The sequence below is a fragment of the Mobula hypostoma genome, chromosome 24, assembly GCF_963921235.1.
Source record: "Mobula hypostoma chromosome 24, sMobHyp1.1, whole genome shotgun sequence".
NCBI classification, from domain to species: Eukaryota; Metazoa; Chordata; class Chondrichthyes; order Myliobatiformes; family Myliobatidae; genus Mobula; species Mobula hypostoma.
In genome coordinates, this window is record NC_086120.1 from 26,094,724 (window position 1) to 26,121,242 (window position 26,519).

The following is a 26,519-nucleotide window of genomic DNA, read 5'->3' on the forward strand; positions in this document are numbered from 1 at the left end:
TCTATCGCCCAGCAAATATTTACTATGGTATACTACTGTGTTTATATAATTGGAACTGTCTATGCAAATTCTTCTGTCTAAACAGTATGTTGGAACTGAGGATGACATGCTTCCCCTCAGTTACTGTGGTTTTCAAGTGACTTAAGGCCAATGTGGGAACTGAAACTCTTCCATGGATGAGTCAGGAAATGCCCAATGGTGGGTGGGTAGTTAGTTTGAGGTGGTGTAATCCATCTGTTGTTTATGCTGGGTTCCTCTGTGCGCCTGAAACATGGAATTAGGTTTTCAGTATGATCCTGAATGAGCCTGCTCCAACAAGCCCCAGGAGACAAGGTTGACATTGCATTATCTTCTGAAGAAGTTTTGAAAACAATTCTTGAATTTCTCTTTTCTCACCTGGCTTGGGATTAAGTGTCTGTTTCCGTAGTCTAGCATTGGGCATGTAAATAACATCGCCTGTCCAACAAAATGATTGATTGTCATTAGGATATCAACAATGAGAACATTGTCCTGGGAGATGACACTAATACTGGTTCATTTATGACACTAATACTGTTCTTCCAGAAGATTTGCAGGATTTTATGGAGACAGTGCGGTATCTTTCCAGTGCCTAGAAATGCAATTTGGAGGAAATCTTCGTCTCAAGGAGTTTGTACCACAAGTCTGCTGTGATCAAACACCCTGTTCCTTAGTCAAACAAAGGACGTGTCGGCCCACAGTGTTAACGGTGAATTTCATCACTGATACATCTCTGCCTTTGCAAGGGTCTAACTCCCAAGATTTGGGAAGTGGTGCATTTCTTGTGTCTGCTGTGAGGTCGAAGGCCAGTGTCTGCAGGCTGAGTCTGTGTCTGCTGGAGGCCTGTCCTAGGGTTAAAGGACTCTGTGTGTACATGGATGGGAGGGAGGAACAGGGTTTGAATTTGCTGTTTTGTTGCTTGTGTTCTGTACTGTTCTGCCAAGCATGTGGGCAGAATGTTGGCACCAGAAAGTGTAGCAGCACTTGCAGGGTGCCTCTAGGTTGGTTGTTAAAGCAAATGATGCACTCCACTGTATGTTTCAGTGTACATGTAACAGGTAAACTTGAATCTTGAACTGTGATGAATATTGGTGGAGGGCATTGTAAAGCAGGAGCAGCTTGATGGAAAACCTTGCCTTGCAGAAATTGAATACAAGGCCCATCCTTTGTACGCTTGAGTGAGCAAGTTAGCTACATCTTAGAGCTTGTCCTCTGACCTTGGGCAAATGCAAATGTCAGTGTCATTTCATACTGCTGATCAACTACTGACATTGAACCTAAGAACATTAGTCTAATAGAGTAGTCCTAAAACTGGAACTTGTTATGGGGGAGTTGAAATGGTGATGCATTGCAGTGAGAAAGATGGAGGGAAAGATGTTTGGCTACAACTACATTATTTGATATTAATCTTCACTGAGATTAACTCTGTTGTTAACCAGTTAGTTAGGGACCAGAGTGTGCTTAATCAGACACACCAATGTGCTGTTGAAGTAGGCCATCAAACCAGAATTTTCAAGGACACTTAGGAATAAATATTGGTCTTTAATTCTTTCACCCTCAGGTTGTACACGGCCGTGAGCTTCTTAGCTTAATTCCTGGAGATTCCAGAAAAATTGTGTTTCGACTGCATTCCAACAGCTGAAAGGCTTGCCTCAAAGAACTAGTGCTGCACTGAAGGAGAAAGGAAAGCATGATATTCCTGTAAGTCACAACTCAGACCCCACAGAACTTTCAAGCATTAGGTTTCGGAAGACAGATTTAGAAATATTGAGCAAGATTAATGAGGAGCCAATTCCACTAGCACTGCTCAGCAGAGTTAAATGTTAAGAGAAACTAAATGCCAGACATCCCACCTCTCCCGGAAGTTCCGGGAGTCTCCCGCATATTAATAGTGGTTCCCTGATGCCCGCAAATTATATACAATATCCCGGAAATCAATTTTTTTCTGTGAGAGCAAGAGAGCGAGAGAGAGAGACCACGCGCGCGCACGCACGCGTGATGGGAGAGTGTTCCAAAAAAAGAAAATATAAAACGTACGTCACCCCAGACTACCCTAAAGTGTACCCCTGCCTAATAGGGGTCAAAAATAATGACAGTGTTGCTCGCTGCACTGTTTACAACAGTGACTTTTCTATTGCCCATGGTGGGTTAAGACTGTAAAAGACATGTTGAGGTGAGTTTAACAGGTGTCATTCGTTCATTAGCATAGCTAACATTATTTAAACTAGCTGGCTAGCTGCTAAGGATACTCTATTACAGACATCCCACCTCTCCCGAAAGTTCTGGGAGTCTCCCACAAATTGATGGTGCTACCTCCCTGAAATGAATTTTTGCAGGGTGGGATGCCTGAAATGCAGTCTAGCTAAGTACTGTCTAATGAAGTCCAAGGCTGCATGACATAAGCACTTGAATAGGTTCATCCAAAGCCTGTCAGTCGCATCAATAATTAATAAACTGAATGGTGAAAGCTGCATCCCCACTAATAATATAACATTCATGACTTTTTGACTTTTAAATTTTAAAGACATTAGATTTTAAAATTGTCAACCTAACCTGCCATCCTAAATTCAAATTTTCATGAAACTGAACATTAAAAAGACAATATTGCAGTTGTTCTCGAAGCCTCTTTCTGTAGATACTGGCCCCGATACATATTTTACAAGTAAGAGAACTTTGGGAAAGTTACAATCACCAGAGAAGTGGCACTGAGCAAATGCTGAGAGTTGCAGACTAAAAAGTCCCTTTATCCTAAGGTCTTTGGGAGCTATTTAGAAAGGTGATTGGTTGGTGAGGTAGTTAATGTGTTGACTATAAGTTCCATTAAATTAAGAAGGGCATGGAACAACTTCTTTCAAAAATGGAAGCCAGACACAAAGGTGTAACTACAATCAGTTACCTTACATCTTAGGGGGGGAAAATAGAAGTGGTTAGAACACATAACATCTAACATTACACGACAGGAACAGGCTCTTCCATCCTTAAGGTTATGTTGAACAAATAATGCACATGCTCCATATCACTCTATTCTCTACATATTCATGTGCGTATTGAACAAACTATCATATCTGGCACCTCCACCACCTCTGGCAGTATATTCCAAGCACATACCATTCTCTGTGTGGAAAAAAAACTGGCTCCACATGTATCCTTTGGACTTCTCCCTTTCACCATAAATGCATGGCCTCCAGTATTAGAATTTCGACCTTGGTAAAAAGATATTGGTTGTCTACTCTATCCATGTATCCATGTGCCGGCTGGTGGTGTAGTGGCACCGGTACCAGACTGCAAGGTGAATGCTCCCGGATTCAAATCCAGCCGGCTCCTTGCAAGCTTTCCACCCATGCTGGGTTGAGTATTGAGCTAGCAACTTGGCCTCATAAAAAAAAGGACAGACAAATGCTAAAGAAACAGCAAGGCTGCTGCCCGATGCGCACAAGGTGCAGAGAAGAACAACAACAAGCAACAGCTCTATCCATGCCTCTCAGTGTTATAAACTTCCAGCAGGTCTCCCCTCAGCCTCCACTGCTCCAGAGAAAACAACCCTAGTTTGTCCAACATCTCCTTACAGGATATGTTTTCTTACCCAGACAGCATCCTGGTAGACTTCTTCTGGGTCCCTCTCCATATTCTCCACATCATTCTTCTAATGGAGCGACCAGAAGTTTATGCAATACTCCAGATGCGGCCTAGCCAGAGCTTTATATAAGTGTAACATACCTTCCTGACTCTTGAACCCAATGCCTTCGTTGCCACTCTATCAACTTGTGCAGACATCACGGCATGGACCATTGACCTACATCATTGACCTACAACTACTCGACGAGTGAAAAAACAAACGTCACTTGAGAGTTTCTTTGAAAGAGGTGGTAGGGGACATAAAAGGCCTAACAATGACGATAACGCGGAGACAGCTGAGGCCGAGACTGCAAACAAAAAAGGAAACCTTCCTTCAACAGAAAATACGATGAATCGTACATAAAATATGGCTTTATTGCGACGGATGACTCGCACGCTCCAAGCCCCCTGTGTGTGATATGTGGAGACAAGCTGTCTAATGAGGCAATGAAGCCCTCAAAACTGCTTCCGCACCTTGAGTCCAAGCACTCTGCACTTAAAGACAAAGCCATTGAGTTTTTTGAGCAGAAGAAACTTGAGCAAGCGGGACAGAAGCAATTGCTGAGAGCCATCACCTCCACCAATGCTGCTGCTCTGAGAGCGTCGTACTTAGTGGCTAGCCGCATTGCTAAGGCTAAGAAGCCTTTCACTGTTGGTGAAGAATTGATTCTGCCTGCTGACAAGGACATGGGCAGTACACTTCAGTGACTAGGAGTGGATAGCAAAACTCGCCTATCTGTGTAACATCTTCAAACTGCTCAATGAACTCAATCTGTCACTTCAGGGGAGAATAACAACTGTTTTCAAGTTGGCAGATAAAGTGTCTGCTTTCAAAGCCAAACTGTAACTGTGGGGACGGCAAGTGGACTGGGGCATATTTGACGTTCCCAACATTAGCTGGGATTTTGGGAGAGACTGAGGCTGCACATATCTTCACTGTCGACAGAATTCGAACGTTACTTCCCAACCACAAATGACCCAAGACGTGCAAAGGAATGGGTTCGTGACCCATTTGTGAATGTCCCCGGTGAATCATCCACGTCAGCGCGGGAAGAAGATCAACTCCTCGAGCTTGCAAATGATGGCGGGCTGAAAAGTATGTTTGACATAACATCTCTGCTGGCATTTAGGATCAAAGTCAAGGCTGAATATCCTGAGATAGCCACGAAAGCACTGAAAATGTTGCTTCCATTTCCAACATCATATCTTTGCCAAGTGGGGTTTTCTGCAATGAATGCAACGAAAACTAAATTGCGGAATAGACTGGACATAAGGAACCCCCTTCGAGTATTGCTGTCTCCCATCACCCCTCGATAGGACCGTCTTGTTGCAGAAAAACAATCCCACTGATTCAGCGATATTGGTGTGTTGCGATGATTTTATATGTTCATATGAGGAAAATATGCGCTGTGTGTTTACTATCCAAACGTTACTTAAAATGTTATGATGCTATTGACTTATAATTGACTTATCACTATATTCATGCGAGGAAAATATGTGCCGTGTTTAATATTAAATTTGTTAGGTAAACCCTTTTAGAAACGAAACTGAGTATATTAGCCACTTATAAGTGACTTATCACCTATATTCCAGTCATGATTAACAACCCCCCCCCCCCTTCGGCCGGTCCACGAGAATATTGTCAATATTAAACCGGTCCACAGTGCAAAAAAGGTTAGGGACTCCTGATCTAAGTGGTACGAGCCAGCAGAGCTCTGAGATGCAATGGAATCTAGTTGATCTAGTATACAATTCAAAAGGCTATTATGCACATACATCAAGATGTAAGATTTTCACAAAGAGAGTTGATGCAAAAGCAGAGAGGTTACAGTTGTCCTAGGAAGATCACATAAAGAGTCTTATATTCAATAGTGGTCTCCTTTTTAAACAATGATAAGAAAAAAAGTGTGTTGGAAGCAGTTTACCAGACTGATTTCCTAGATTCGTGAATGGCTCCATGAGATTCGGAAGTACCACACAATTTCTATATTCAAAACCCGAGGTTAGACACAAAACAGGAAACTACAGACTAGCAACACACACAAAATGCTGGAGGAACTCAGCACGTCAAGCAACATCTATGGAAATGAATAAACAGTTGACATTTCAGGCTGAGACCCTTCTTTAGGACTGAAATGGAAGGGGAAATGCTAGAATAAAAAGGTGGGGAAAGGGAAAGACAACTAGCTAGGTGCTGGGTGAAGCCAAGTAGGTGGGAAAGGTAAAGGTCTGTAGAAGAGGAATCTGGTAAGAAAATAGAGTGGACCATAGGAGAAAGAAAAGAAGGAATGGACTCCAAGAAGTGACTGACAGATGATGAGAAGAGGTAAAAGGCCAGAGTGGGGGAAAAGAAGAGGGGAGGTGGTGTTTTTTTTAAAAAAACAGAAGGAGAAATCGATACTCATGCCATCAGATTGGAGGCTACTTCTTCAGAATATAAGTTGTTGCTCCTCTACCCTGAGTGTAGCCTCATCTTGGCACAAAAGGAGGCAAAGGACTGACATGTTAAAATGGGAATGGGAATTGGAATTAAAATTAAAATGTTTGGCCACAGAGAAGTTCTGCTTTTGGCACATGAAATGGAGGTGCTTGAGGAAGCGGTTTTGCAATTTTCAACTGGTCTCACCAATGTAAAGAAGGCCACATCGAGAACACTGGACACAATGGATGACCCCAAAAGATTCACAGGTGAAGTGTTGCCTCACCTGGAAGGACTGTTTCGGGCCTTGAATGGAGGAGCGGAGGAGGTGAATGGGCAGGTGTAACACTTGGGCCGCTTGTTGGGATAAGTACCAGGAGGGACGAATGGACAAGGGAATCGCAGAGGGAGCGATTCCTGCGAGTGGGGGAATGGGGGTTAAAGATACATTTAGTGATAGGGTCCCTTTGGAGATGACAGACGTTATGGAGGATGATGTGTTAGCTTAACACTTAAGAATAAAGTTAGCAGTTACTAAAGTTGATACAGCAGGGTACTGAGAAAATTTCAAGATAATCCTATAATCCTACAGTCAATGAGCAGGTCACCTTATGCTCAACAGACTAGGTTTGTGTACAAACTCTCGTAAAGTGAGATGGAACTTTTCTGAAAACAGTCTTGTGAGTGGATCAGTTTAAGTGGATGCCAAAGATGAGTGATTTTTTTTAGGTCCTGAATCTTTGCAATTCTGGAAGCAAAGATTTAGAATTTTATCTTAAAAGCAAAGTTAGATAGATTTTTGATAAAGGAGATGGGGTTACCAAGGATAGTCAAATGAGTGCAGTTAAGACGATGGTTAAATCAGCCTTGACTTTATTGAATAGCTGAACGGACTTAAGGAGCTTTGCACTTAACAGCTGTTATGGTTATATTAGCATGTATTTCAAACACGTTCCCAAAGTGACTATTTTGCTGTACGGTACTTCTATTGATAGTAGTTTCTGATGGTCCTCATTAGCCATCACAATGTCTCAAGAGACAAAGGCCAAATGAGCAACAATTTGATATGAGCAGGAAACATAACCTCAAATATCCAGCTTCTTCCACGACTCAGCAGTTTTGTCTCATGACAATCTAAACCACACACAGCACAGCACGTTCAACCTAAGGTTGTGCTAAATTAACAGAATGAAGTGATGGGGGAAAAATTGTCATGATTCCTAGCTCCTGATCACTGACCACAGGCACATGGCTGCCATATCTTCATTCCATTGCATTTAAGTTACTGGACCAATAGATCAGAAGGCCAAAAAAACTTTGCAAAAGTGACCAGGGAATTTAAAGTATTCAGATATATCTGGAATTTAAAAAAGCTAGTATGGGTAATGGTGATCATAGAAGTACCACACTGTTGTAAAAAATTGTTTGTAACTCATTTCCTTCAGTGAGGAAAAGCAGTCAATGATACCCAGTCCCTTAGACTCACTAACATCAGCAACTCGATTGTTCAAGGCAATTTCAAATGTACAACAAATGATGGTCACCACAGCAAAGTCCACATCCCAGAATAAAATAAAAAGTGTGAATGGCAGACAAGGATTGGCCCTAAATAGTGAAGTTGGTTCTCGGTGTCAAGAATCATAATAAAATGATCAGCAATTTAAATTTTGCAATAGCCTGCAGTGATACCCACATCCCATGGAAGTGGATTGTGTGTAAAAACAAAACTGCAGAGCAGTTGAGGAATGATAAACTATGTGTGCTTCAGAACACATCCTGTACAGAATATAATGTTTTGTGCAAATAGTAACTGGACAAGTGGCTAAAGATATTAAAGACAGTAAAATTATTGAAGCTAGAGATAACAAGTGTAACACAATTTCACCATGCATTTCATCAGACACACAAGAAACTGCAGATAAAAACAAGGAAGTGAGTCATGTAAAAAAAACTTAGAAAGAAATTGACAACATGTCAAGTTGAGATCCTGCATCACAACTGGGAGTATGTAGGGAGGATAGATAATATAAAGGAAAAGGGAGGCAGGGGCTATTAGGTGATTGGAGGACATAGGTAGAGAGGGGGATGACGGGCAGATAAAAGTCAGACCTAGGGTATTAGATGGAACCAGACAAATAAATAAAGGGTAAAGACAGAAACTGAAGATGAAGAGTAATAAATGGAGGCACATAAGGCTTGAATCTGATTAGTAAGGAAGATGGCAGAACCCAGACAAAAGAGGGTTGGTGGACAGCTGGAATCAAATGGAGGAGACAGGAGACATGCTCAAGTGAATGGAACCAGATTGGGGAGGGAAGCCGTGGGGCTGGGAGTGGGGTTATGGGGGAAAGAAAAAGATGATTCTTCACATCTCAGTTATTGAGGAGCAAGAATATAATTCAGAGTTACCTAAATTTAATAATGTACCATCAAGGCAGTAATTGGGTTTCCAGAATGTGAATGGATTTTTAATATTATACTTTAACCCTTTTGAAAATTAAGGGCCAGGTAGTTGAGAACAGCCTGTTTTTAAGCAGTGAGGAGCAATAATAGACACTCCCAAACCAGAAATTAAACTTCAAGCGTGCCCCAATACTCTCAAGAAACTACTGCAACTCAGAGACAAGTTTGGATTCTAGAAATACATTAAATAAACTTTGTTCCAAACTTGCATGTTACCACCTGTATATTTTGTACCAGTTAAAAAGCATATCTACCCTTTGTAAAGTGTAAATTTTGAGAGTAGCTCCCTGCAAATACAAGCACCAGGAAACACAGGCCTGAGCTGAAGTTTCACTCCTACATAGCCAATATAATCACCAGACTGCTCCTTTCTTTCTGACACCTACAAATTGCAAATATTTGAAGTAGCTGAGAGAAAAATGTTCTAAAATTGCTCTACATTGACTCCAATCAAATGAAGTGAAAAACAATTTGTCACAAAGCAACATAAATCCACCACTAAATTTTTAAATCCCAGACACTGTTGCATGGAGTCGTTAGCCCTCATCAGTTTATTTCATCTATGCAAGATCCGTCTTAGTCATTCACTGGAAAAGCTCAACCCATCTCAATTCAGAAAAACAGGTCAGATCTACAAAAGAGCAAAAGATGAATGTTCCTCCGTCATTGCTGCATCTGCTCTCAGGGTGAGGCTTTTTATTCTAGAACGAAGAAGATGTCCTCCTTTTCCAAAGAAAGGGGCTTCCCTTCCTCCACCATCAACACTGCTCTTTATTCAACCTCAATTTCATTGTCAAGATAACTGCCAAATATTTTATTAACAGGACTGGAAGTTTGTATATTATGTAGTGGTGGGTCCCATTCTCTTCAATACAGGGGAAAGCAAACATCCAAGTACTATGGAAAGCAGAAGAATTGAGAGTTGATTCCCTGCACAAGACTGAACTAGATGAAGATCTTAGAAAAGGAAAGACTAGATAACAAAACTGAAGAGTGATTTTCAGATAATGACTTGGCTTGTTAAAATGGACACGTATCTGGTTGGGACATCTCTAGAATAGAGCTATTAATACAAGACAACTGCTAATAAATGCAATATGGTATTCAAAAGGAACCATTTTACTCAAAACCAATGGGAACAGGAGTTTGGATGTTGTGTTGAACATGTATAAGTCATTGGCGAGGCTTAATTTTCTTTGAACTATGAAGTTATATGCATTAAAATACTGTAGTTATTTCGGCTGCCATTATTGAAGACCAGCCATTGACAGAATAAAGGATGTGAACTTCCCACTATTCAGGACATTTACAACGACAGGTGTGTAAAAAGGGCCATGAAGGATCATTGGAGACCCAAGTCACCCCAACCACAAACTGCTCCAGCTGCTACCCCCCAGGAAATGGTACAGCAGCATAAAAGAATCAGAATCAGGTTTCTTATCACCGGCATTTGTCTTGAAATTTGCTAACTTAGCAGCAGCAGTTCAATGTAATAAATAACATAGAAGAAAAAAATAAAATAAATTAAGTAAATCAATTATAGGAAAGGAAAGGTACGTCGCATCCGGAGTTTCGCCGGTTAGCGGACCATTTCCCTCCATGCCTCTCTGACGTAGTGGGGAATCGCGTACGAGGCAAATTACAGCAGTGGTTTACCATTGCCTTCTGCCAGGTGAGTTTCTCACCAACTCATAGCCCAGCACGGATGGAAAGCGCGCAAGGGAGCCGGCTGGATTCAAACTCAGGACCTTTCATCCCGAAGTCCGATGCTGATGCCACTATGCCACCAGCTGGGTCAAATCAATTGTAGTACACTATTATTAAATAGATTAAAAATTGTGCAAAAAAAAAAGGAAATAATATACATTTTAAAAGTGAGGAAGTGTTCAAGGATTCAATGTCCATTTAGAAATCGGATAGCAGAGGGGAAGAAGCTGTTCCTGAATTGCTGAGTGTGCACCTTCAGGCTTCTGTACCTCCTACCTGATGGTAACAGTGAGAAAAGGGCATGCCCTGGGTGCTGGAGGTCCATAATAATGGAAGCTGCCTCACTGAGACACCGCTCCTTGAAGATGTACTGGGTATTTTGTAGACTAGTATCCAAGATGGAGCCGACTAAATTTCCAACCCTCTTCAGCTTCTTTTGGTCCTGTGCAGTAGCCCCTCCCCCCCATACCAGACAGTGATGCAGTCTGTCAGAATGCTCTCCATGGTACATCTATAGAAGTTTTTGAGTGTATTTGTTTCATACCAAATCTCTGGACCAGGACCAACAGGCTCCAGGACAGCTTCTTCCATCAGGCCATCAGATTGCTTAATGCATGCTGCTACAACTGCATTTCTATGTTATATTGACTATCCTGTTATACATAATACTTATTATAAATTACTATAATTGCACATTGCACATTTAGATGGAGACATAACGTAAAGATTTTTACCTCTGATGCATATGAAGGATATAAGTAATAAATTCAATTCAAACATTTTCATTTGATTTAAAATTTCCCTTCGTATGGTCAGAAAGTGATTGACTATCTGAAATAGTCTACCCCATGAAAAGCAAACGCTGGCTAACAGACATCTACAAACAAGTAACCAAATGATCAGGAACAGAAATTGCAATTGTTTAATCTTGTCCTTATTTGAGACACTGCTGACCTGAGGTCATACCACTCAGCACCAATTAAGGAATAAAGTTCAAAAGCAACTCCTAAACACTGATTTGTGTATCTTTCTGATTGTGATGAATGTGGAGATTAAGGGGAAACTAGAAATTCTAACCATGGTATAGATATAATTAGACAGGAAAATTCTTCCAGCTGTTCAAGGTTTCTAAGGCATCTACAATTATAAATGGATTTGAAATAGAAAATGGTGATAAACTAACATGGCCCAGTTGAACTATTTGAGAAAATAAGGACCTCTGCCCCAATGACCACTACTCATAATAAATTGGGAGGATGTGAAAATAATCCTCTTTCTGGGTACCTGTAGCTTTGGTTCTGCTGAATGCTGTATGATAAACGACATGTGGCTCAGATTAAAAAAAATATCAAAGCTTGCTATTTCTAAGGTCCATAGACAGTCTTTCAAGAGGAAAAGTTAAGCCTCACAATGGCCCATGGTCTGGATACAGAAGGGAAATGAATACTGATAGATAGATGGTGCTGATAAATAAAGCAGAAACATGGTTTTCACAAATAAGGATGATGTTTGGATTAATTTATTTCTATTGAAACAGTACAGTACATTTCTGGTAATGATATACTGATATAAGCATATCAAGGGGAAGGCAAGAGGGGTTGGGGAGATGGTTGACAGACAGCAATGACTACAAGAGAAAGTACCAGTAGCAGTTGGCTTTAGGAGAGCCAAACCCTAGGTTAAGATCCATACAAGAAAGAATTGATGGATTTTATGGATTGACCTGAGGATTTTGGGAGTCAGCCTGCCTCGCCAATAAGAGGCACTTGGTGGTTAGTGGGCTCTTTCCCCAGGGCTGTTATCAAATCACCTACTAAAACAAGCCTCCTTTGATCAAAGAGTGAAAGGGATGGAAGGGTACCAAGCACCATCCCACTTATTACCCCCACTCTGGCCATCAGTGCCAAGTGTTGTCTAGTCATCGCTGAGAAATGATAGCTAGAGACCAAGTAAGGATAGTAAATGGTTAGCAGAGGAGCTGCAACACCATTATAAATGTTTTTTTTCTTTAAAACCAAAGTGCTGAAAGCAGAAAAGCTTTATCTACCTTTACCCATCAATATGCCAACTGACTTTTGCAAATCACAATTAAGCAATCCATATTACTTACCTGCAATTCTGCATCCCTTGTTGGCAGTTTGCCATGATGTTTAGAAGCTTAATCAGGGAGAACTTTAACCATCTATGTTGTGTAATTAATCTTGAACAGAACACTTTATTCTATGCAAGCAGTCAATTCAGAATTGGGGGAAAAAAACAAGTTCAGAACCATTTTCTCCTGGGTAAAGGATTAAATGAACATGTAGTCTGACAGTTCAGGTAGATACTAAAGACCTCATGGCAACATTCAGCAAACAGAAAAGTCAGCCAGGATTCTGATCACCATTCTCCTTCGAGTAATGCCACTAAATGAACTACTCATTCAGTGCATTGCTGTCTGAAAAATTGGATGGCACTTACCAACACTAATACTCTATTCACTGCATAGTCCTTAATTGTATGAAATACTTAAGCCATTTCTAAAAGATGTCATACAGTGCTGTGCATAAATGTCCCTCTTTAGTCAGTTTGTTTCTATTGCTCACTTTCTGATGTAATTGGCTGCAGAGTGTAGAAGCTACAGGTAACAGATTGCCTTTAAAGTTTTGCTCTGCTGGACAAGTTCTGTACATGGCGTGTTCCTCTCCTGAAAGTACTGATTTACATAATCACTCGCCAGTACCTCATCCTAATGAGCGTGTATAAAGACACAGTATTGAGCATCAATAGAATAATCAACCGCAAATGGAAGTGCAGGTGCCAAATCTGATTTCACACAGCAGGCAAGCTTGTGTGCTGCTCATCTGGAATCACTGAGTGGAACTTGGAGGAGGATTTCAGGAAAACTTCAACCAATCAAACTCTATATTACTCTCATATTTGCAATTTAATAATGCAACAAATGCTGAATTCCATACAGTTATGAAACAATTTTCTATTACTAAAAATCATCCTGAAGAAACGTGGCAAGCTCGCATTACACTAAATTGTATTTGAATTGTGTCATTTGCAAAGGCAGAAATATAAATTTACAGTAAGAGGGATCAATGCTGCTCACTCATAGATCAAACCTGAGAGCTGCAGACATAGCGCCAGAAGATGCAGTGGCAGTTTCAGTCTATGAATAGCTTTGTGTCAGGTTTCAGATTTCTATAAAAGTGTATAAGATTTTTTTTTAAATAAGAACAGAAACCTAGAACAGGCCTACTAACTTGTACATATAATGCAAGTATCTCCATGGTACTGATAGCACTGTGGCAATCAATCTGATGTAATTCCATGCCATCATTGTGCATCTGCACCTGATCCACATTTACCTTTTTCTTGAAATTTTAAATGGTTACCTTGAAAGCACTCATTTAAATGTCACAAAACTGTGACTGCAAATATTGATCAACATAGTGTCAAATCTGATACTGCTGGTGTAAAAGTGTAAAATAGTCAGGAGAGATCCATATCATTATTTACTTCTGAATAATGTTCGGGAGAGAGCACACATTGGTGAAGTAGGTACAAGGCAGCTGGTAACAGCTCTGACAAGGATGTTTTGATCTGCTAAGTTTCTGGAACTGCATTCAAACATACCCCAACAATGCAAAGCAAATAATGTGATGCTATTGCCAGGGAACGCTTGCATTGATGAGAGTTGTAGCTTAAAAGTTGTAGCTTTGGTTTGAAGTCACGATGAATACAAGCTCCAGCTCCAAAGTATGGAGAATTACTGTCTCAGCAATAGGGACGTGCTATTTTCCAGGGTCATCTAATGGGTGGAAAGACAAAAACAGCCCATTTGTTTTATCCATGACAACACCCTGTGGGCCCTTGATGAGTGTGTTAGCATATATCATGATGAGGACTGGATTAGGCCCTACATAGCTGGATGGTCAGATTCACACATCAATAATGGACTTGGAGGCAAGATCCCTGAGGATGGAAGCTCTGGGACCTTGCCTCTTACTCCATTATTGAAGTGTAAATTTGAGTATAATAATGATAAATCTCTCAAGATCTCCAATTAGATACTCTGATTTTATAATTGTTGCAAATTATAATTGCAGCAAGTTATAAATTCAAATTTATTAAGTTCAGGTCCTGTTAACAAGATTTAAAAAAAAATCTATTTATTGAGATACAACATGGAATAGGCCTTTCTGGCCCTTCGAGCTGCCTGCCCAGCAACCCCTGAAATAACCCTAGCTTAATAATGGGATAATTTACAATGACCAATTAACCTACCAGACTGTACATTTTGGACCGTGGGAGGAAACTGGAATACCCAGAGGAAACCCATGCAGTCACTACGCTACCATGCTGCCCCATTATATTAGAGTAGTTCCTATCACAAACCTATAGAGAACTTATAACATGCTGCAGATTTGCATTTATTAGAAAGAATTAGTACAAATATCAAGAGCCCAAAGATGTTGGTGGAGCCTAACTGACATTGGGAGTTGCTTGCAGATACACAGCAATCATCACGCCTACCCAACTATAATTATACTCAAAAAATATTAATCATGACATTTGCAATGTTGGGAGGGAGATGGGGTGGCCAGATGTCTCACAATCTCAAGACCCATCAAAGCAATTTTTAAATCAATGATGGAATTTTGAGAGGAAATCAAGCCCATAACATAGGAAACAGTGCAACCAATTTGCATAGAGCCAATTCTCAAAAGTAACTTTGAAATAACAATGAGGTAATATTGATATAAATACTGGTCCAGGGTCATGGGAATTGGATAAGTAAAGCAGAAAAATACTGTAGCGGGAGCAGGAAAAACTGAACTGTTGGAGAGTATGGGATCCCAAAACTAGAGGACATAGGTTTAAGTGAGAAGGGAAAGATTAAAGGGGAACTTTTTCCCACAGAGGATGGTGAGTGAAACCCCCTTTTAGCAGGCGTCTCTAGAGATGCGACTCATTAGCCTCTCGCTAACAGGCACTGGACAGCGGTGAGAAAACCACCTTTCTCAAACTCTGTATATCTAGGGTCGGTAGGACTTGGGTCCCACCAAAGCAGGAAGTTGGGATGTCTTGACCACCCAAACCCCGATCTGTGCGGATACTGCCCCTGTGCAATTAGCCGTCTGCAAGAAATAATAGATTGTACACTGCATACAATTACAAAGAAAGCATATTTACAAATGTCAGCTTTAGGTTGAACAGTTAGTAGGAAAAAGAAAAGGAAAAAAAAAAGAATAAAAAGAGCCCATTACTGTAACCCAGTCCAAGTGTGCACACGAATTGGAGCTCATCTTGAAGTTGTCTTTAACTCACGTGCTGGACCCACAGTCTGCATGAAAGCACATACCATCTTCCAAGTGACACTCAAAGTCTATCTCGAACAAATGGGCTCCCCCATGGGAGTATTGGCCCCTCCTCCTTGAAGCCATTCATCTGCACTAAGAACCTTGTGCAACAAGGACAGCATCCTCGGCCATCTTCCCTCCTGTCTTCTCCCAGCTCCCACCAAAAAGATCTCGACCCACACTAGTATCTGTCACAAAAGCCTCTCCACCCAGCATTCTCTGGAACCTTCTACCAGTTCTACCATCCTGATTGGCTGACACAACATTGTTGAACAACATAGTTCCTTATCTTTAGCTCAAACTCAAACATGCTCAAAGCAGAACAGACTGCTCTTACAGAACTGCCAAAATTAAATACCTACAGCATAGCAGTAAAAAAAATCTTAACCAGGGTGTTACATGAGTATATGGAATAAACTGCCAGAGGATGCAGGTATGATTACAACATTTTAAAAAAGGACATTTGGTTAGGTACATGGATAGGAAAAGTTTAGAGGGATCGAGGCCAAATGACACTTGCTCATATAGCTAATTTTTATTAGCATGGGCAAGTTGGGTTGAAGGGTCATTTCCTTGCTGTCAGCTATGACTTTGCTCCTTGATACTCAGTACATACCCTGATGGGATGAAGGGTCTCCTTCTTTGCTACTGGATGAAATAGGTTAACCTTCTTGCATTTCTCATTGCGTCATGGGAACTTTCAGTCCAGAAGGAAGTTGATGTCCACCTTATAATTAGTGTAGCAAAATCAGATGCATTATGTCCTGTAGTTTTTTTTCTTTAATGGACTAGGTTTCTAAGCTACAGCACTGAGAATCTCAGAATTAATATGGGTTCAAGCTGCTAAAACAACCAAAGATTAACTCAATAGATACAGGTAACAACCTTGAGTCACAGATAACAACTCTCTCATGGCTTAGAGAGATTGGCTTTGCTCAAATATCTCATGAACATTGAAGGGTGTTAACTGTGAACTCAAATATCAGCAGTCATTCGACACAGAAAAATTCCACAAGTGATGATCAGCATTAGCCAGGACAACAAGAAAAACTACTTACTTCTCCCCTAACCAAATAAAGTACAGCATTTGCAACAATCAGTACAGATTCTTTTCAACAGTACAGATTGAATCAAAAGTAAGAATGGCCCTTAAAAGGATCTAGTCAATAGTTAACATCTTGTAAATATTAAGTTCACTTGTTTGTTCATGTTTCAAGTGGAGTTAGCTAATACAGTATTGGGGTGCTGACACAGAAATGGAAACATCCCAAAAACATCTGCTGCTAACTAGTGATAAGCAATTTTACACAAAAGATACAAGGATTAGAAAATTACTTTAAATTACCTTTATCTCAAGGAGACTAGAATGGTAACAGAGCCTAATCGGATTCCAAATTGCATTGTTTCAGATTTGAACCCAACATTGAAGTACTTGGTTTAGTCAAAAGTACAGCACTGGGATGCTGGGCCTGGTTTTGCTCACAACTCTAAGAAAGTGGGGTTCACAAATATGGGCAACAGTACCTTAGAAAGACCTTGAGAGAGAATGCAGCAAAATTCACCAAAAAGATTAAAGGACCAAAAGTCTTGCAACAGTCTCTGTGGATCAGACGTGCAATCCATTCAATATAGAACATAGAATTGATCTAATTTAGTTATTTGAGATTATTAAAGGAGCCGACAGAAAAGAGAAAATACGTCATTAAGTGCCCAGAAGGAGATTTTTGATTTAAGCCAGGCCATTTGGAGTAAAACCTGAAGTTGTGTTTTCACATGTAAACAAACGACAAGAGATAGAGTACAATAGATGAACTTTTACCAGGCAAATGAGTTAAGGGTTATGAATCAAGTAAGGTGAATAGAACAAAAGTACAAATTAGCACTAAGTGAGTGGCACAATAGAATCTACAACTTGAAGGTCAGTTACTATTTCTAAGAGTTGTTATTGCAGCAAAACAGATGCTTTCCCTCACCATTGCACAAGATTAAATAACAATCATCTACTCAATCTGAAGACTGAAATATGAATCACGGCTACTTGGAGACAGTTCAACTACCACATGCCCATGGAAGATTACCCAGAAATACGTCAATCGCTCCATAAAGAGGGAAGGGAAAAATCTGACAAATTTGAAACAACATACTGTTCCTCAAGTTTTAGAAAAACAAAGCAAGATTCCAAAGACTTACCCCTTGATTTCCTTCGAAGCGTATAGCTGGCTGGCAGGAAAGTTTACCCTAAAGAGACAACAGAAACAAAGTTAAGCATACTCAATAACTTGCAAAAAATATATGAATGCTCATTTTCCATAAAGAACACTAAAGAGTGTGGCAGTACTAAATACGTGCCAAACTTTAAGACTCCCAGTTCAAAGTATTGCCTATAACTAGGGAGCAACATTGTCAAGTTAAATCATATTATGCCCGCAGATCCTATCACTGATCATTACCTCATAACCTCCTGAAGCATAAAATGGCGAGAAGACCAAGGAATCCCTTGAACCTGCTTCATCATTCAATAAGATTATGACGGACAATGTATTGCAGCTTGATCCCCGTATATTCTGATGTAAAGAGACTTTTTAAAATTTGTAATGATTAATAGTTTATTTTTGAAATTAGGAAAAATTACCTACTGATCCAATCTCTAAAAACTATTTACCATCCATTTCCTTTGTTGGAAATTTCAAAGATATCAGACAAAACCTGAAGGATCATTTGTCTTTCTGCGTCGAGCTTTGGTTGGGGTCGAACTTACAAACCTCTACGTAAAGAAATGTCTCTCCGTCATCCTAAGCGGCTGTCCCCTTATCTGGGGCCTCATCCTAGCCCACAAGTTCTAATCTTTCCAGTCAGATAAAACAACTTTTCAGCATTCACCTTAAAGGGAATCCTCTATCTCAGAAATCAACCAAGCTATTCCAAGGAAAATGTAACTGCACACAATGGGCAGTGCACACACACCAACAAGAAAAGAATCAGCATCAAAATATTTCTGTCCCAATGCAGCAAGCCCCATTAATGTAAAACCACAAGGAATCATGCTATTTGTCAGAAAGGATTCACAGCAGTTCATTCAATGCACTCTCCAATTAGTTTCACTCCTCTATAACCTTTTTTCCATAGTCCTCCAATCATTTTTTCAAGTAATCATCCAATACATTTTAAATTTACATTTTTGTACTTCTAGATCATAATTTTTTGCACTAAAAATCTCCCCCGCCCTTTTTTTTGCCATTTATTGCAATTGTCTTTTCTAGTTACTGATTTATTCAGTCAAAACAGTTTACTGGTATCTACTTAGGACACCTGGTTGCATGATGCCACAACAACCCAAGTGAACTGATTGTTGACTTCAGGAAGGAGAAGAGCACGAAACTGTACCAATCTATTGGTAGGCTGGCAGTAGCTTTAAAATTCTTGGCATTAACATATTGGATAATCTGTCCAGGGCCAGGCATGACGATACAGTCAAAAGAAAGGCATGCCAATGTCTTTACAGGCATGTTACCAAAAAGTATGAACAAACTTCGACAGATCTACTGTTGAAAGTATCCTGACTGGTTGCATCATGGTCTGGCACAAGAATGCAAGAAACTGCAGATAGTAGTGGATTCAGCCAAATAAATCACAGGAACATTCCCCCCCACCCCACTACTGAAAACATCAACATTAGACACTGACTCAAGAAGGCAGCATCCATCATCAAAGATCACCACTATCCAGGCTATGCTATTGTCTTGCAGCTATCACCACGCGGGAGGTACAGAAGCCTGAGCCCTACACCACCAGGTCCAATGACAGCTACTTCCCTTCGTTTGGTTCTGCATAATTCTAATCTCGGTATAGCAACACTATGACCACTTTGCTCCAAAAAGCATTTTGTTTTCTTTTGTTTTAATTGTGTTTTCTTTTTTAATTTATGGATGTTTTGCATCTAATGCTATGTGCCCATGTTGTTGCTGCGTGTTTTTAAAAGAACACTTGTGTAATATACTTTATGCACATATGACAATAAGTTCGACTTTAACAACTTTGATTTTTACTCTTTTGTAACATTTCATATGAAAATCACAGAAACTATTGAAAGATGCCCCAATCACTGTTTCCTATCCCACCACCTCGTCCACATTCCCATCAAACACTTACACACTAACAGCAGTTTACAGTGACCAATTAAACCACCAACCTACAAGTTTTTGGGTTGTGGAGAGAAAGCAAAACACTCAGGAAACCCACAAAGACAGCACAAGAGTTCAAAATTGAACATAGGTCAATGAAGCTGTAAAGCAGCTAGTCTATGAACTATGCTACTGTTAGTATGAGAGGGTTGATTAGATGGGAGAGGGGCAGCAAATTAGGAAGACAATGGTTTTTGAATAATACAGCAAGGCTTTTCACTCCAACAGGCTTATATTTCACTTGAACCATATACTTTTACATGACCTTGCTCCCATATTTCATCCAAATGAATCTCTATTCCTTTCTGTGATGTGGTTTAAATACATTTCTACTGAACCACTCCCCAGCAGAAAGCTCCACACATCACTACAAAAAAAGAAAGTCATCCTCCCAAATTCTATATTAGATTCATTATTGACAATTATGAAGGTTATATCGTCCAGCAATAGGAACAGAGACTGCATGTGCAACTCTGGAAAGAGTTATATGCTGAAAATAAAGACAGATTAGAGAATCAGCACCCAGATTTCAGACTGCTTCCCTGAAGTACCGATGGTGTGATGTGAGCAAGTGTCAGACTGAGTTCCGTGAGCAATGGAAAGCCACCTTTACTACTGCACAGATTTAGAAGGTCTTTTTGGTAGACGCTGGCAAGTTGCTTGCATCTACAAATGCAAAACTCAGTTATATCTGAAAGTCAGTTTATTGCAGCTACGTTAAAACCTGCTTTATTTTTGCAAATGTTAAAGTACACTCTTAATTTAAACTATGTGCATATGCCTTTTAAAATCTACCCACATCTTTCTATCTGCTCTGTCACATCCCATCATAAAGCAAGGAACAAATCCAACGTTCTCTAAAGGGTCATTCCGTAACCTCAAAGTTGCTACATCCTGAGTATCTACCAATCATAATTCTGAAATTTAAAATTGGCCCTCAGCTGTAACCGCATTTTAATTGTTTCAGACCTCCACGATGTTCTGTTTGAAATGAAGTGTTTTGACCACACCTAAATATCTTCGATCAAATGTTAGTGCCTCCTTTATTCAAAACTTGCCGCAACTAGCTGCTTTTCAGTAACTCTCTCTTCATTCATCTCAATAAACCTAGAAGAAATAGTTTTCATCCGTCTAAATTGTCAAATGTTTCAATCATGTTGAACATCTCCAAAATGTCACCCCATTATCATATATTCTTGAAAGAGTACAAACATTCATGCATTCCTGAGGCAAGATACCTTTTCTGTGGCTATGCTCTAGAACAAAATACTACAAATGTAGCCTAGAAAATTATAGTATGATTCTCAGCTCTTGAAATAAAGCCCACAATTCCATTAAACTTTTGAATGATTTTGTACCTATTCATGAACATTTCTACTAAAATTTCTAAATTTATTTTAATTTGGCGATACAGCGAGGTCTGCCATGCAGCCCCAGCAAACCCACGATCCCAATTAACTGGACCTAATCACTGGACAACTTACAATGACCATTTAATCTACCTGGTACATCTTTGGACAGGGAGAGGAAACTGGAGCACCAGGGGAAATCCCATACATTCCACAGGGACACCGGATAGAGGATCTTTACAAAACGGTGCCAGAATTGAACTCTGAACTCCAGAACACCCCAAGCTGCAAACATTGCACTAACAGCTACGCCCTGTATCTTAAATATGCTGGCCGTCTTCCTACCCATCAAAGCAACTATTTTGGCTTTATATATATAGAGATATAGTGAACAAAAGGAAGTTATGCCAAACCTTTACCAAACACTGGTTGGTTTCAAGCAAGTGTATTGTACCCAATTCTAAAGATCATAATTTAGTAAGTATTTTGAGCCTTAAAAACAAAGGTTTGCTTTTTAAAAAAGGAAATTCCCTAAAATATTCTACCACTTTTGAAATAAAAATCTAAATTTAAAGAACGGTTTTTAAACAGGAATCCAGGGATGATTTATTCGACAGAAAGCAGCATCAATCGAGCAAAAAAAACCAGATTTGTGACAGGTCTTCAAAATAATGAAGCGTTTTGATTATATAAATAACAAAACAATAGTAGACTTAAAATATTTGGCCGAAGAAACATAAGATTTATTCACGGAGCTATGATAGAAACATAATTTTCAAAAGAGAAATGAATAAATACTCAAAAATGTATATGGATATGGGGAAAGGGCAGGAAATAGAATGAAGAACCAGCAATAGAATTATTTCTATAAAAGTTCATGATCTTCTTTATCCTGATTCTATAATTAGCCACCTGTTCAGCTTCTCAACATATTTACTTGGAAGTCTATACCAAGATGCATCAAGAAGTGTGCAAACACTGAGGAAGGATAATTCCTTTGCATTTTCCATCTAATACAAGAGCCACAAGGAATTTTGTTTTCAATTCAGTGTCCCCCAATATCCCCAGTGGCTCATGATTTTATACCTTACCTGTTTTTGCAAAGATTGAACCCTCAACAGAAATGTCAGTTACAAACAAGCCCCACTGAAAATAGACTAAAAGACTATAAATGAAACTGAAATACTCAGAGGAAAACAGTTAAACAGTTCTTAACCATCTGCCCTCCTGAGGTCTGAATGAAGGTGCATAACCACTCCCTAGTTCTTTCTAATGTTTCCAGTGTCCTAATATTGCAGAGTTTATTCTTTAATTAAAAGCATTTAAATCTGCTGGCTGATTTGGTGAAATCTGAACTGTCTTTATGTCATTAGTACAGTCTTCCAAATTACAAGTGTAATAGCTAAATCACCATGCTCTCTGAACACCTACAGTGGCAAAGACTGAAACACTTGAGTGTTTCTCTGTTGTGCTTCTACAACAGAACTGTTAAAACCTCAACCACCTGAAAAAAAATCAAAGGCTGGGTTTACAGTATTTTCCTGCAATTGTAATTTTGCATTGAGAACGGAAATTGCAGTCCTGGAGCTAACTCAGGAACATAACAAGAGATATTGAGCAGACATCTGAATCAGAAGTAATAATACAGGCGAGCCTTGACTTGTGAAGACTACTTGTTCAAGCAGGTGGTTAAAGGCTTAATCCACAAGCTAAAACACATTATGAAACATTTGGTGTAACTTGAACAAAAGTCAAAAAATGTTGTACTTTCAGTGGAAGGTACATAAATAAACTGGTATGTAACAAAAAGTTTTGTTGAAAAATCATTTTTTAGATTTTTTTTTAGATTATGAGGACACTCAGTCCTCGTTTATTGTCATTTAGAAATGCATGCATCCATTAAGAAATGATACAGTGTTCCTCTAGAGTGATATCACAAAAAAAACAAGACAAACCAAAGACTAACACTGATAAGACCACATAACTATAACATATAGTTACTGCAGTGCAAAGCAGTACCATAAATTGATAAAGAGCAGACCACAGGAATGGTTAAAAAAGAGTCTCAAAGTTCCGATCGATTCCCGATAGTCCCCGATAGCAGGCGGCAGAAGGGAGAAACTCTCTCTGCCATAAACCTCCAGGCACCGACAACTGTCGATGCATTGGAAGCACCCGACCACAGCTGACTTTGAGTCCGTCCGAAAACTTCGAGCCTCCGACCAGCCCTTCAACACCGAGCACAATCTCTGCTGAGCGCTTCGACCCTGTCCTGGCCGCCGAACAACAAGCAAAGCCGAAGATTCGGGGCCTTCCCCTCTGGAGATTCTGGATCACACAGTAATAACGGCAGCGATAAAGGCATTTCAGAAGTTTCTCCAGATGTTCCTCCGTTCTCTCACGTCTGTCTCCATCAAATCAGGATTGTGCACGGCACCCTACTTGACAGATTACAGATATCATTCACCAGAGTGGCCGCGCAAGCTGTGTCACGCCACCACCTTCTCCTCCTCTTAATAAGTTGCCAACTTTATTAATCTCATCCTATAAAACTACCATCTTCTTGCTGAGGGCATGGATTCCACAGACACTACCTGGACATTCTATATTCTGACCAGGTGATTTTGATCAATACTCACATATACCTGCTAGCAGGAGCCTTTGGATTGCCACAAGGGAAACTGCGAGAGGGAAACATAAATTGTAGGGTTCTTCCTGGGTTGAAATCACTTATCTCTATACAACTTGCGACAAGTAATGTCTTTTAATAAAGAATGAAGTCTCAAAGTACTTAATTCACACCCAGTAACTGACAAAGCCAGAGTGGACAGGAACAGTCGCAGTTAAAAGTCTGATCCAAGAGATCAGTTTTAAAATGGGAAGATGGAAGTTGGGAGGAGGGAGAGTGTCCAAGAGGTACACAGAATAGTGAACTTGGGTACGAAATTCCAGAACTTAGTCTGAAGGAGGTTACAAGGATAAGGATTCTAACATGCAAATGCAAATTTTAAATCAAAGGTGTTGAATCCGATGGAAGTCTTAAGTATACAAATGATAGACAGACAGGAAATGGTGCATGATCCAGTACAGTTAGAAGTTCTTTGGATAAGCCAAATTTAAACTAAACATTGCAACAGTTATTTATAAAGTGAAGAATGTGATTGCTGGATGCTGAAACACAAGCCAAGTGATGTGATGAAGGATAGAATAGCCAAACACAGTTCAAGATTAAATACAGCACTAAAATTGTGACACTAATCAGTCTTCAAGTTGGGATGTAGCCAAGGAACATACTAATTAACAAGCATATGGAAATTGTGGAAGTGTCCTTGGAAGATGGATTTGGTCTCTTTCCTTAGATGTCGAAAATCTTTAGCTTACCTTGTTTTGGGCATCAGTGAAGATGCAATGCAGATGCTGAGAAAAGCTTTCAGAATTATTTAGCTGGATGCCTTTAATGTATTGTGAAGAAATCTGAAGATGTGGTGTCAAGAGTAAACATGCTGGCAAAGACAGAGAGATCCTTAAGTGGCTCCAGTGGGAATAGCAATGTAAATTTAAATAAATGTAGATAAAACATTTGAGTTGTTCTGGCAATATCTGCTTTAATGGGAAAGGATTGAGATGCAGTCTCTCAATTGTAGAACAAGGGATATGTATGGGAGGAATGCATAGCCAACCCTGCCAAACACATACAAAAGACTACACAAGTTCATGTTGATATATGATGAAAGACCGGATCAACTAGGCTTATACTCACTGAAATTTACAAGATTGAGGGGGGATCTTATTGAAACGTATAAAATTCTAAAGGGATTGGACAGGCTAGATGCAGGAAGGTTGTTCCCGATGTTGGGGAAGTCCAGAACGAGGGGTCACAGTTTAAGGATAAAGGGGAAGCCTTTTAGGACTGAGATGAGGAAAACTTCTTCACACAGACAGTGGTGAACCTGTGGAATTCTCTGCCACAGGAAACAGTTGAGGCCAGTTCATTGGCTATATTTAAGAGGGAGTTAGATATGGCCCTTGTGGCTAAAGAGATCAGGGGGTATGGAGAGAAGGCAGGTACAGGGTTCTGAGTTGGATGATCAGCCATGATCATACTGAATGGCAGTGCAGGCTCGAAGGGCCAAATGGCCACCTCCTGCACCTATTTTCTATGTTTCTATGATATACAGAAATTTAACATGGAATGTTAAAAAATATAGCACCAAGACAGGCACTTCAGCCAAATGTTGTGGCAAACTAATAAAATTAGTAATCAAATGCCCAAGTAATCCCTTCTACGTACATAATAACTATACCCTTCCATTTCCTGCACATTTACACCCTGTATCTAACAATCTTTTGAATTTCTAATTCCCATTCATCTCCAATACAAGCCCTGGCAGCACATGACAGACAGCCACTCACAGTATAAAAACTGTTGCCCCACACATGTCATTTGAACTCTCTCCTCTCACCTTAAATACATGCCCTCTGCTATTAGACATTTTAATCCTGGGAAAATAATACCGGCGGTCTAAACTATCCTTGCCTTCCATAATATGGACTGATGAAGGGTCTTGGCCCGAAACATCGACTGCTTATCCTCTCCATAGATGCTGTCTGACCTGTTCCTCCAGCTCTGTGTCTTGCCCAACTTTGTCCAACCTTTCCTTATAGCACATGCCCTCTAATACAAGCAAACTCCTGGTAAAGCCCCTTCTGCACACTCTCCAAAGCCTTGGCATCCTTCCTGTGATGGAGCATCCAGAACATAATGGTCTGGAGTATTACACAGTATTATAAAGCTCAACATAACCGACTCTTGAACTCATTTCCTCGATCAATCAAGGTAAGCATACCATATGCCTTCTTTACCACCCAATAAATGTGTAGCCGCTTTCAGCAAGCTATCGATTTGGACGCCAAGATCCCTCTACACATCAGCAGAGGTCCCAGTATGGATCCCTCTGGAACAACACAAGATCACCAGCCAGAATAAATCCCATCGACCATCTCCTCTGTCTTCTCTGAGTAAGCCAATTCTAGTTCCAAATGGCCAATTCACTATGGATCTTAATCTTCTGCATGAGCCTCCAATGAGGGACCTTGTCAAACGTCTTACAAAACCACTTTTGTCTCCTTCTCGAAAAACTCAATCAAGCTTGTAGGATGCAAATTTCCCCACATAAAGGTATACTGACTGCCCTAATTAGACTATGGCTTTCCAATTGCTTGTAAATCCTATCCCTAAGAATCGATTCCAATAACTTCCCTGCGACTGACATAGGACTCACAGGTCTATGGTTTCCAGGATTACCTTTACTTCTATTTTTGAATAAAGGAACAGCATTAGCTATTCACTAGCCTTCCGGGACCTCACCTGTGGCTAGAAAAGACACAAAGGCATTGGCCAAGACCCCAGTAATCT

The 26,519-nt window shown here is 40.1% G+C and overlaps 1 protein-coding gene across 1 annotated transcript in view; it reads right to left on the bottom strand.

Annotated features, from left to right (window-relative positions):
- The window catches only part of ell (elongation factor RNA polymerase II), a 158,179-nt gene that overhangs the window by 91,316 nt on the left and 40,344 nt on the right, over nucleotides 1-26,519 (bottom strand). Inside the window, exon 2 of the mRNA XM_063032024.1 lies at nucleotides 17,764-17,811. Coding sequence (XP_062888094.1) covers nucleotides 17,764-17,811 — 48 coding nt within the window. The remainder of the gene's footprint in view (nucleotides 1-17,763; nucleotides 17,812-26,519) is intronic.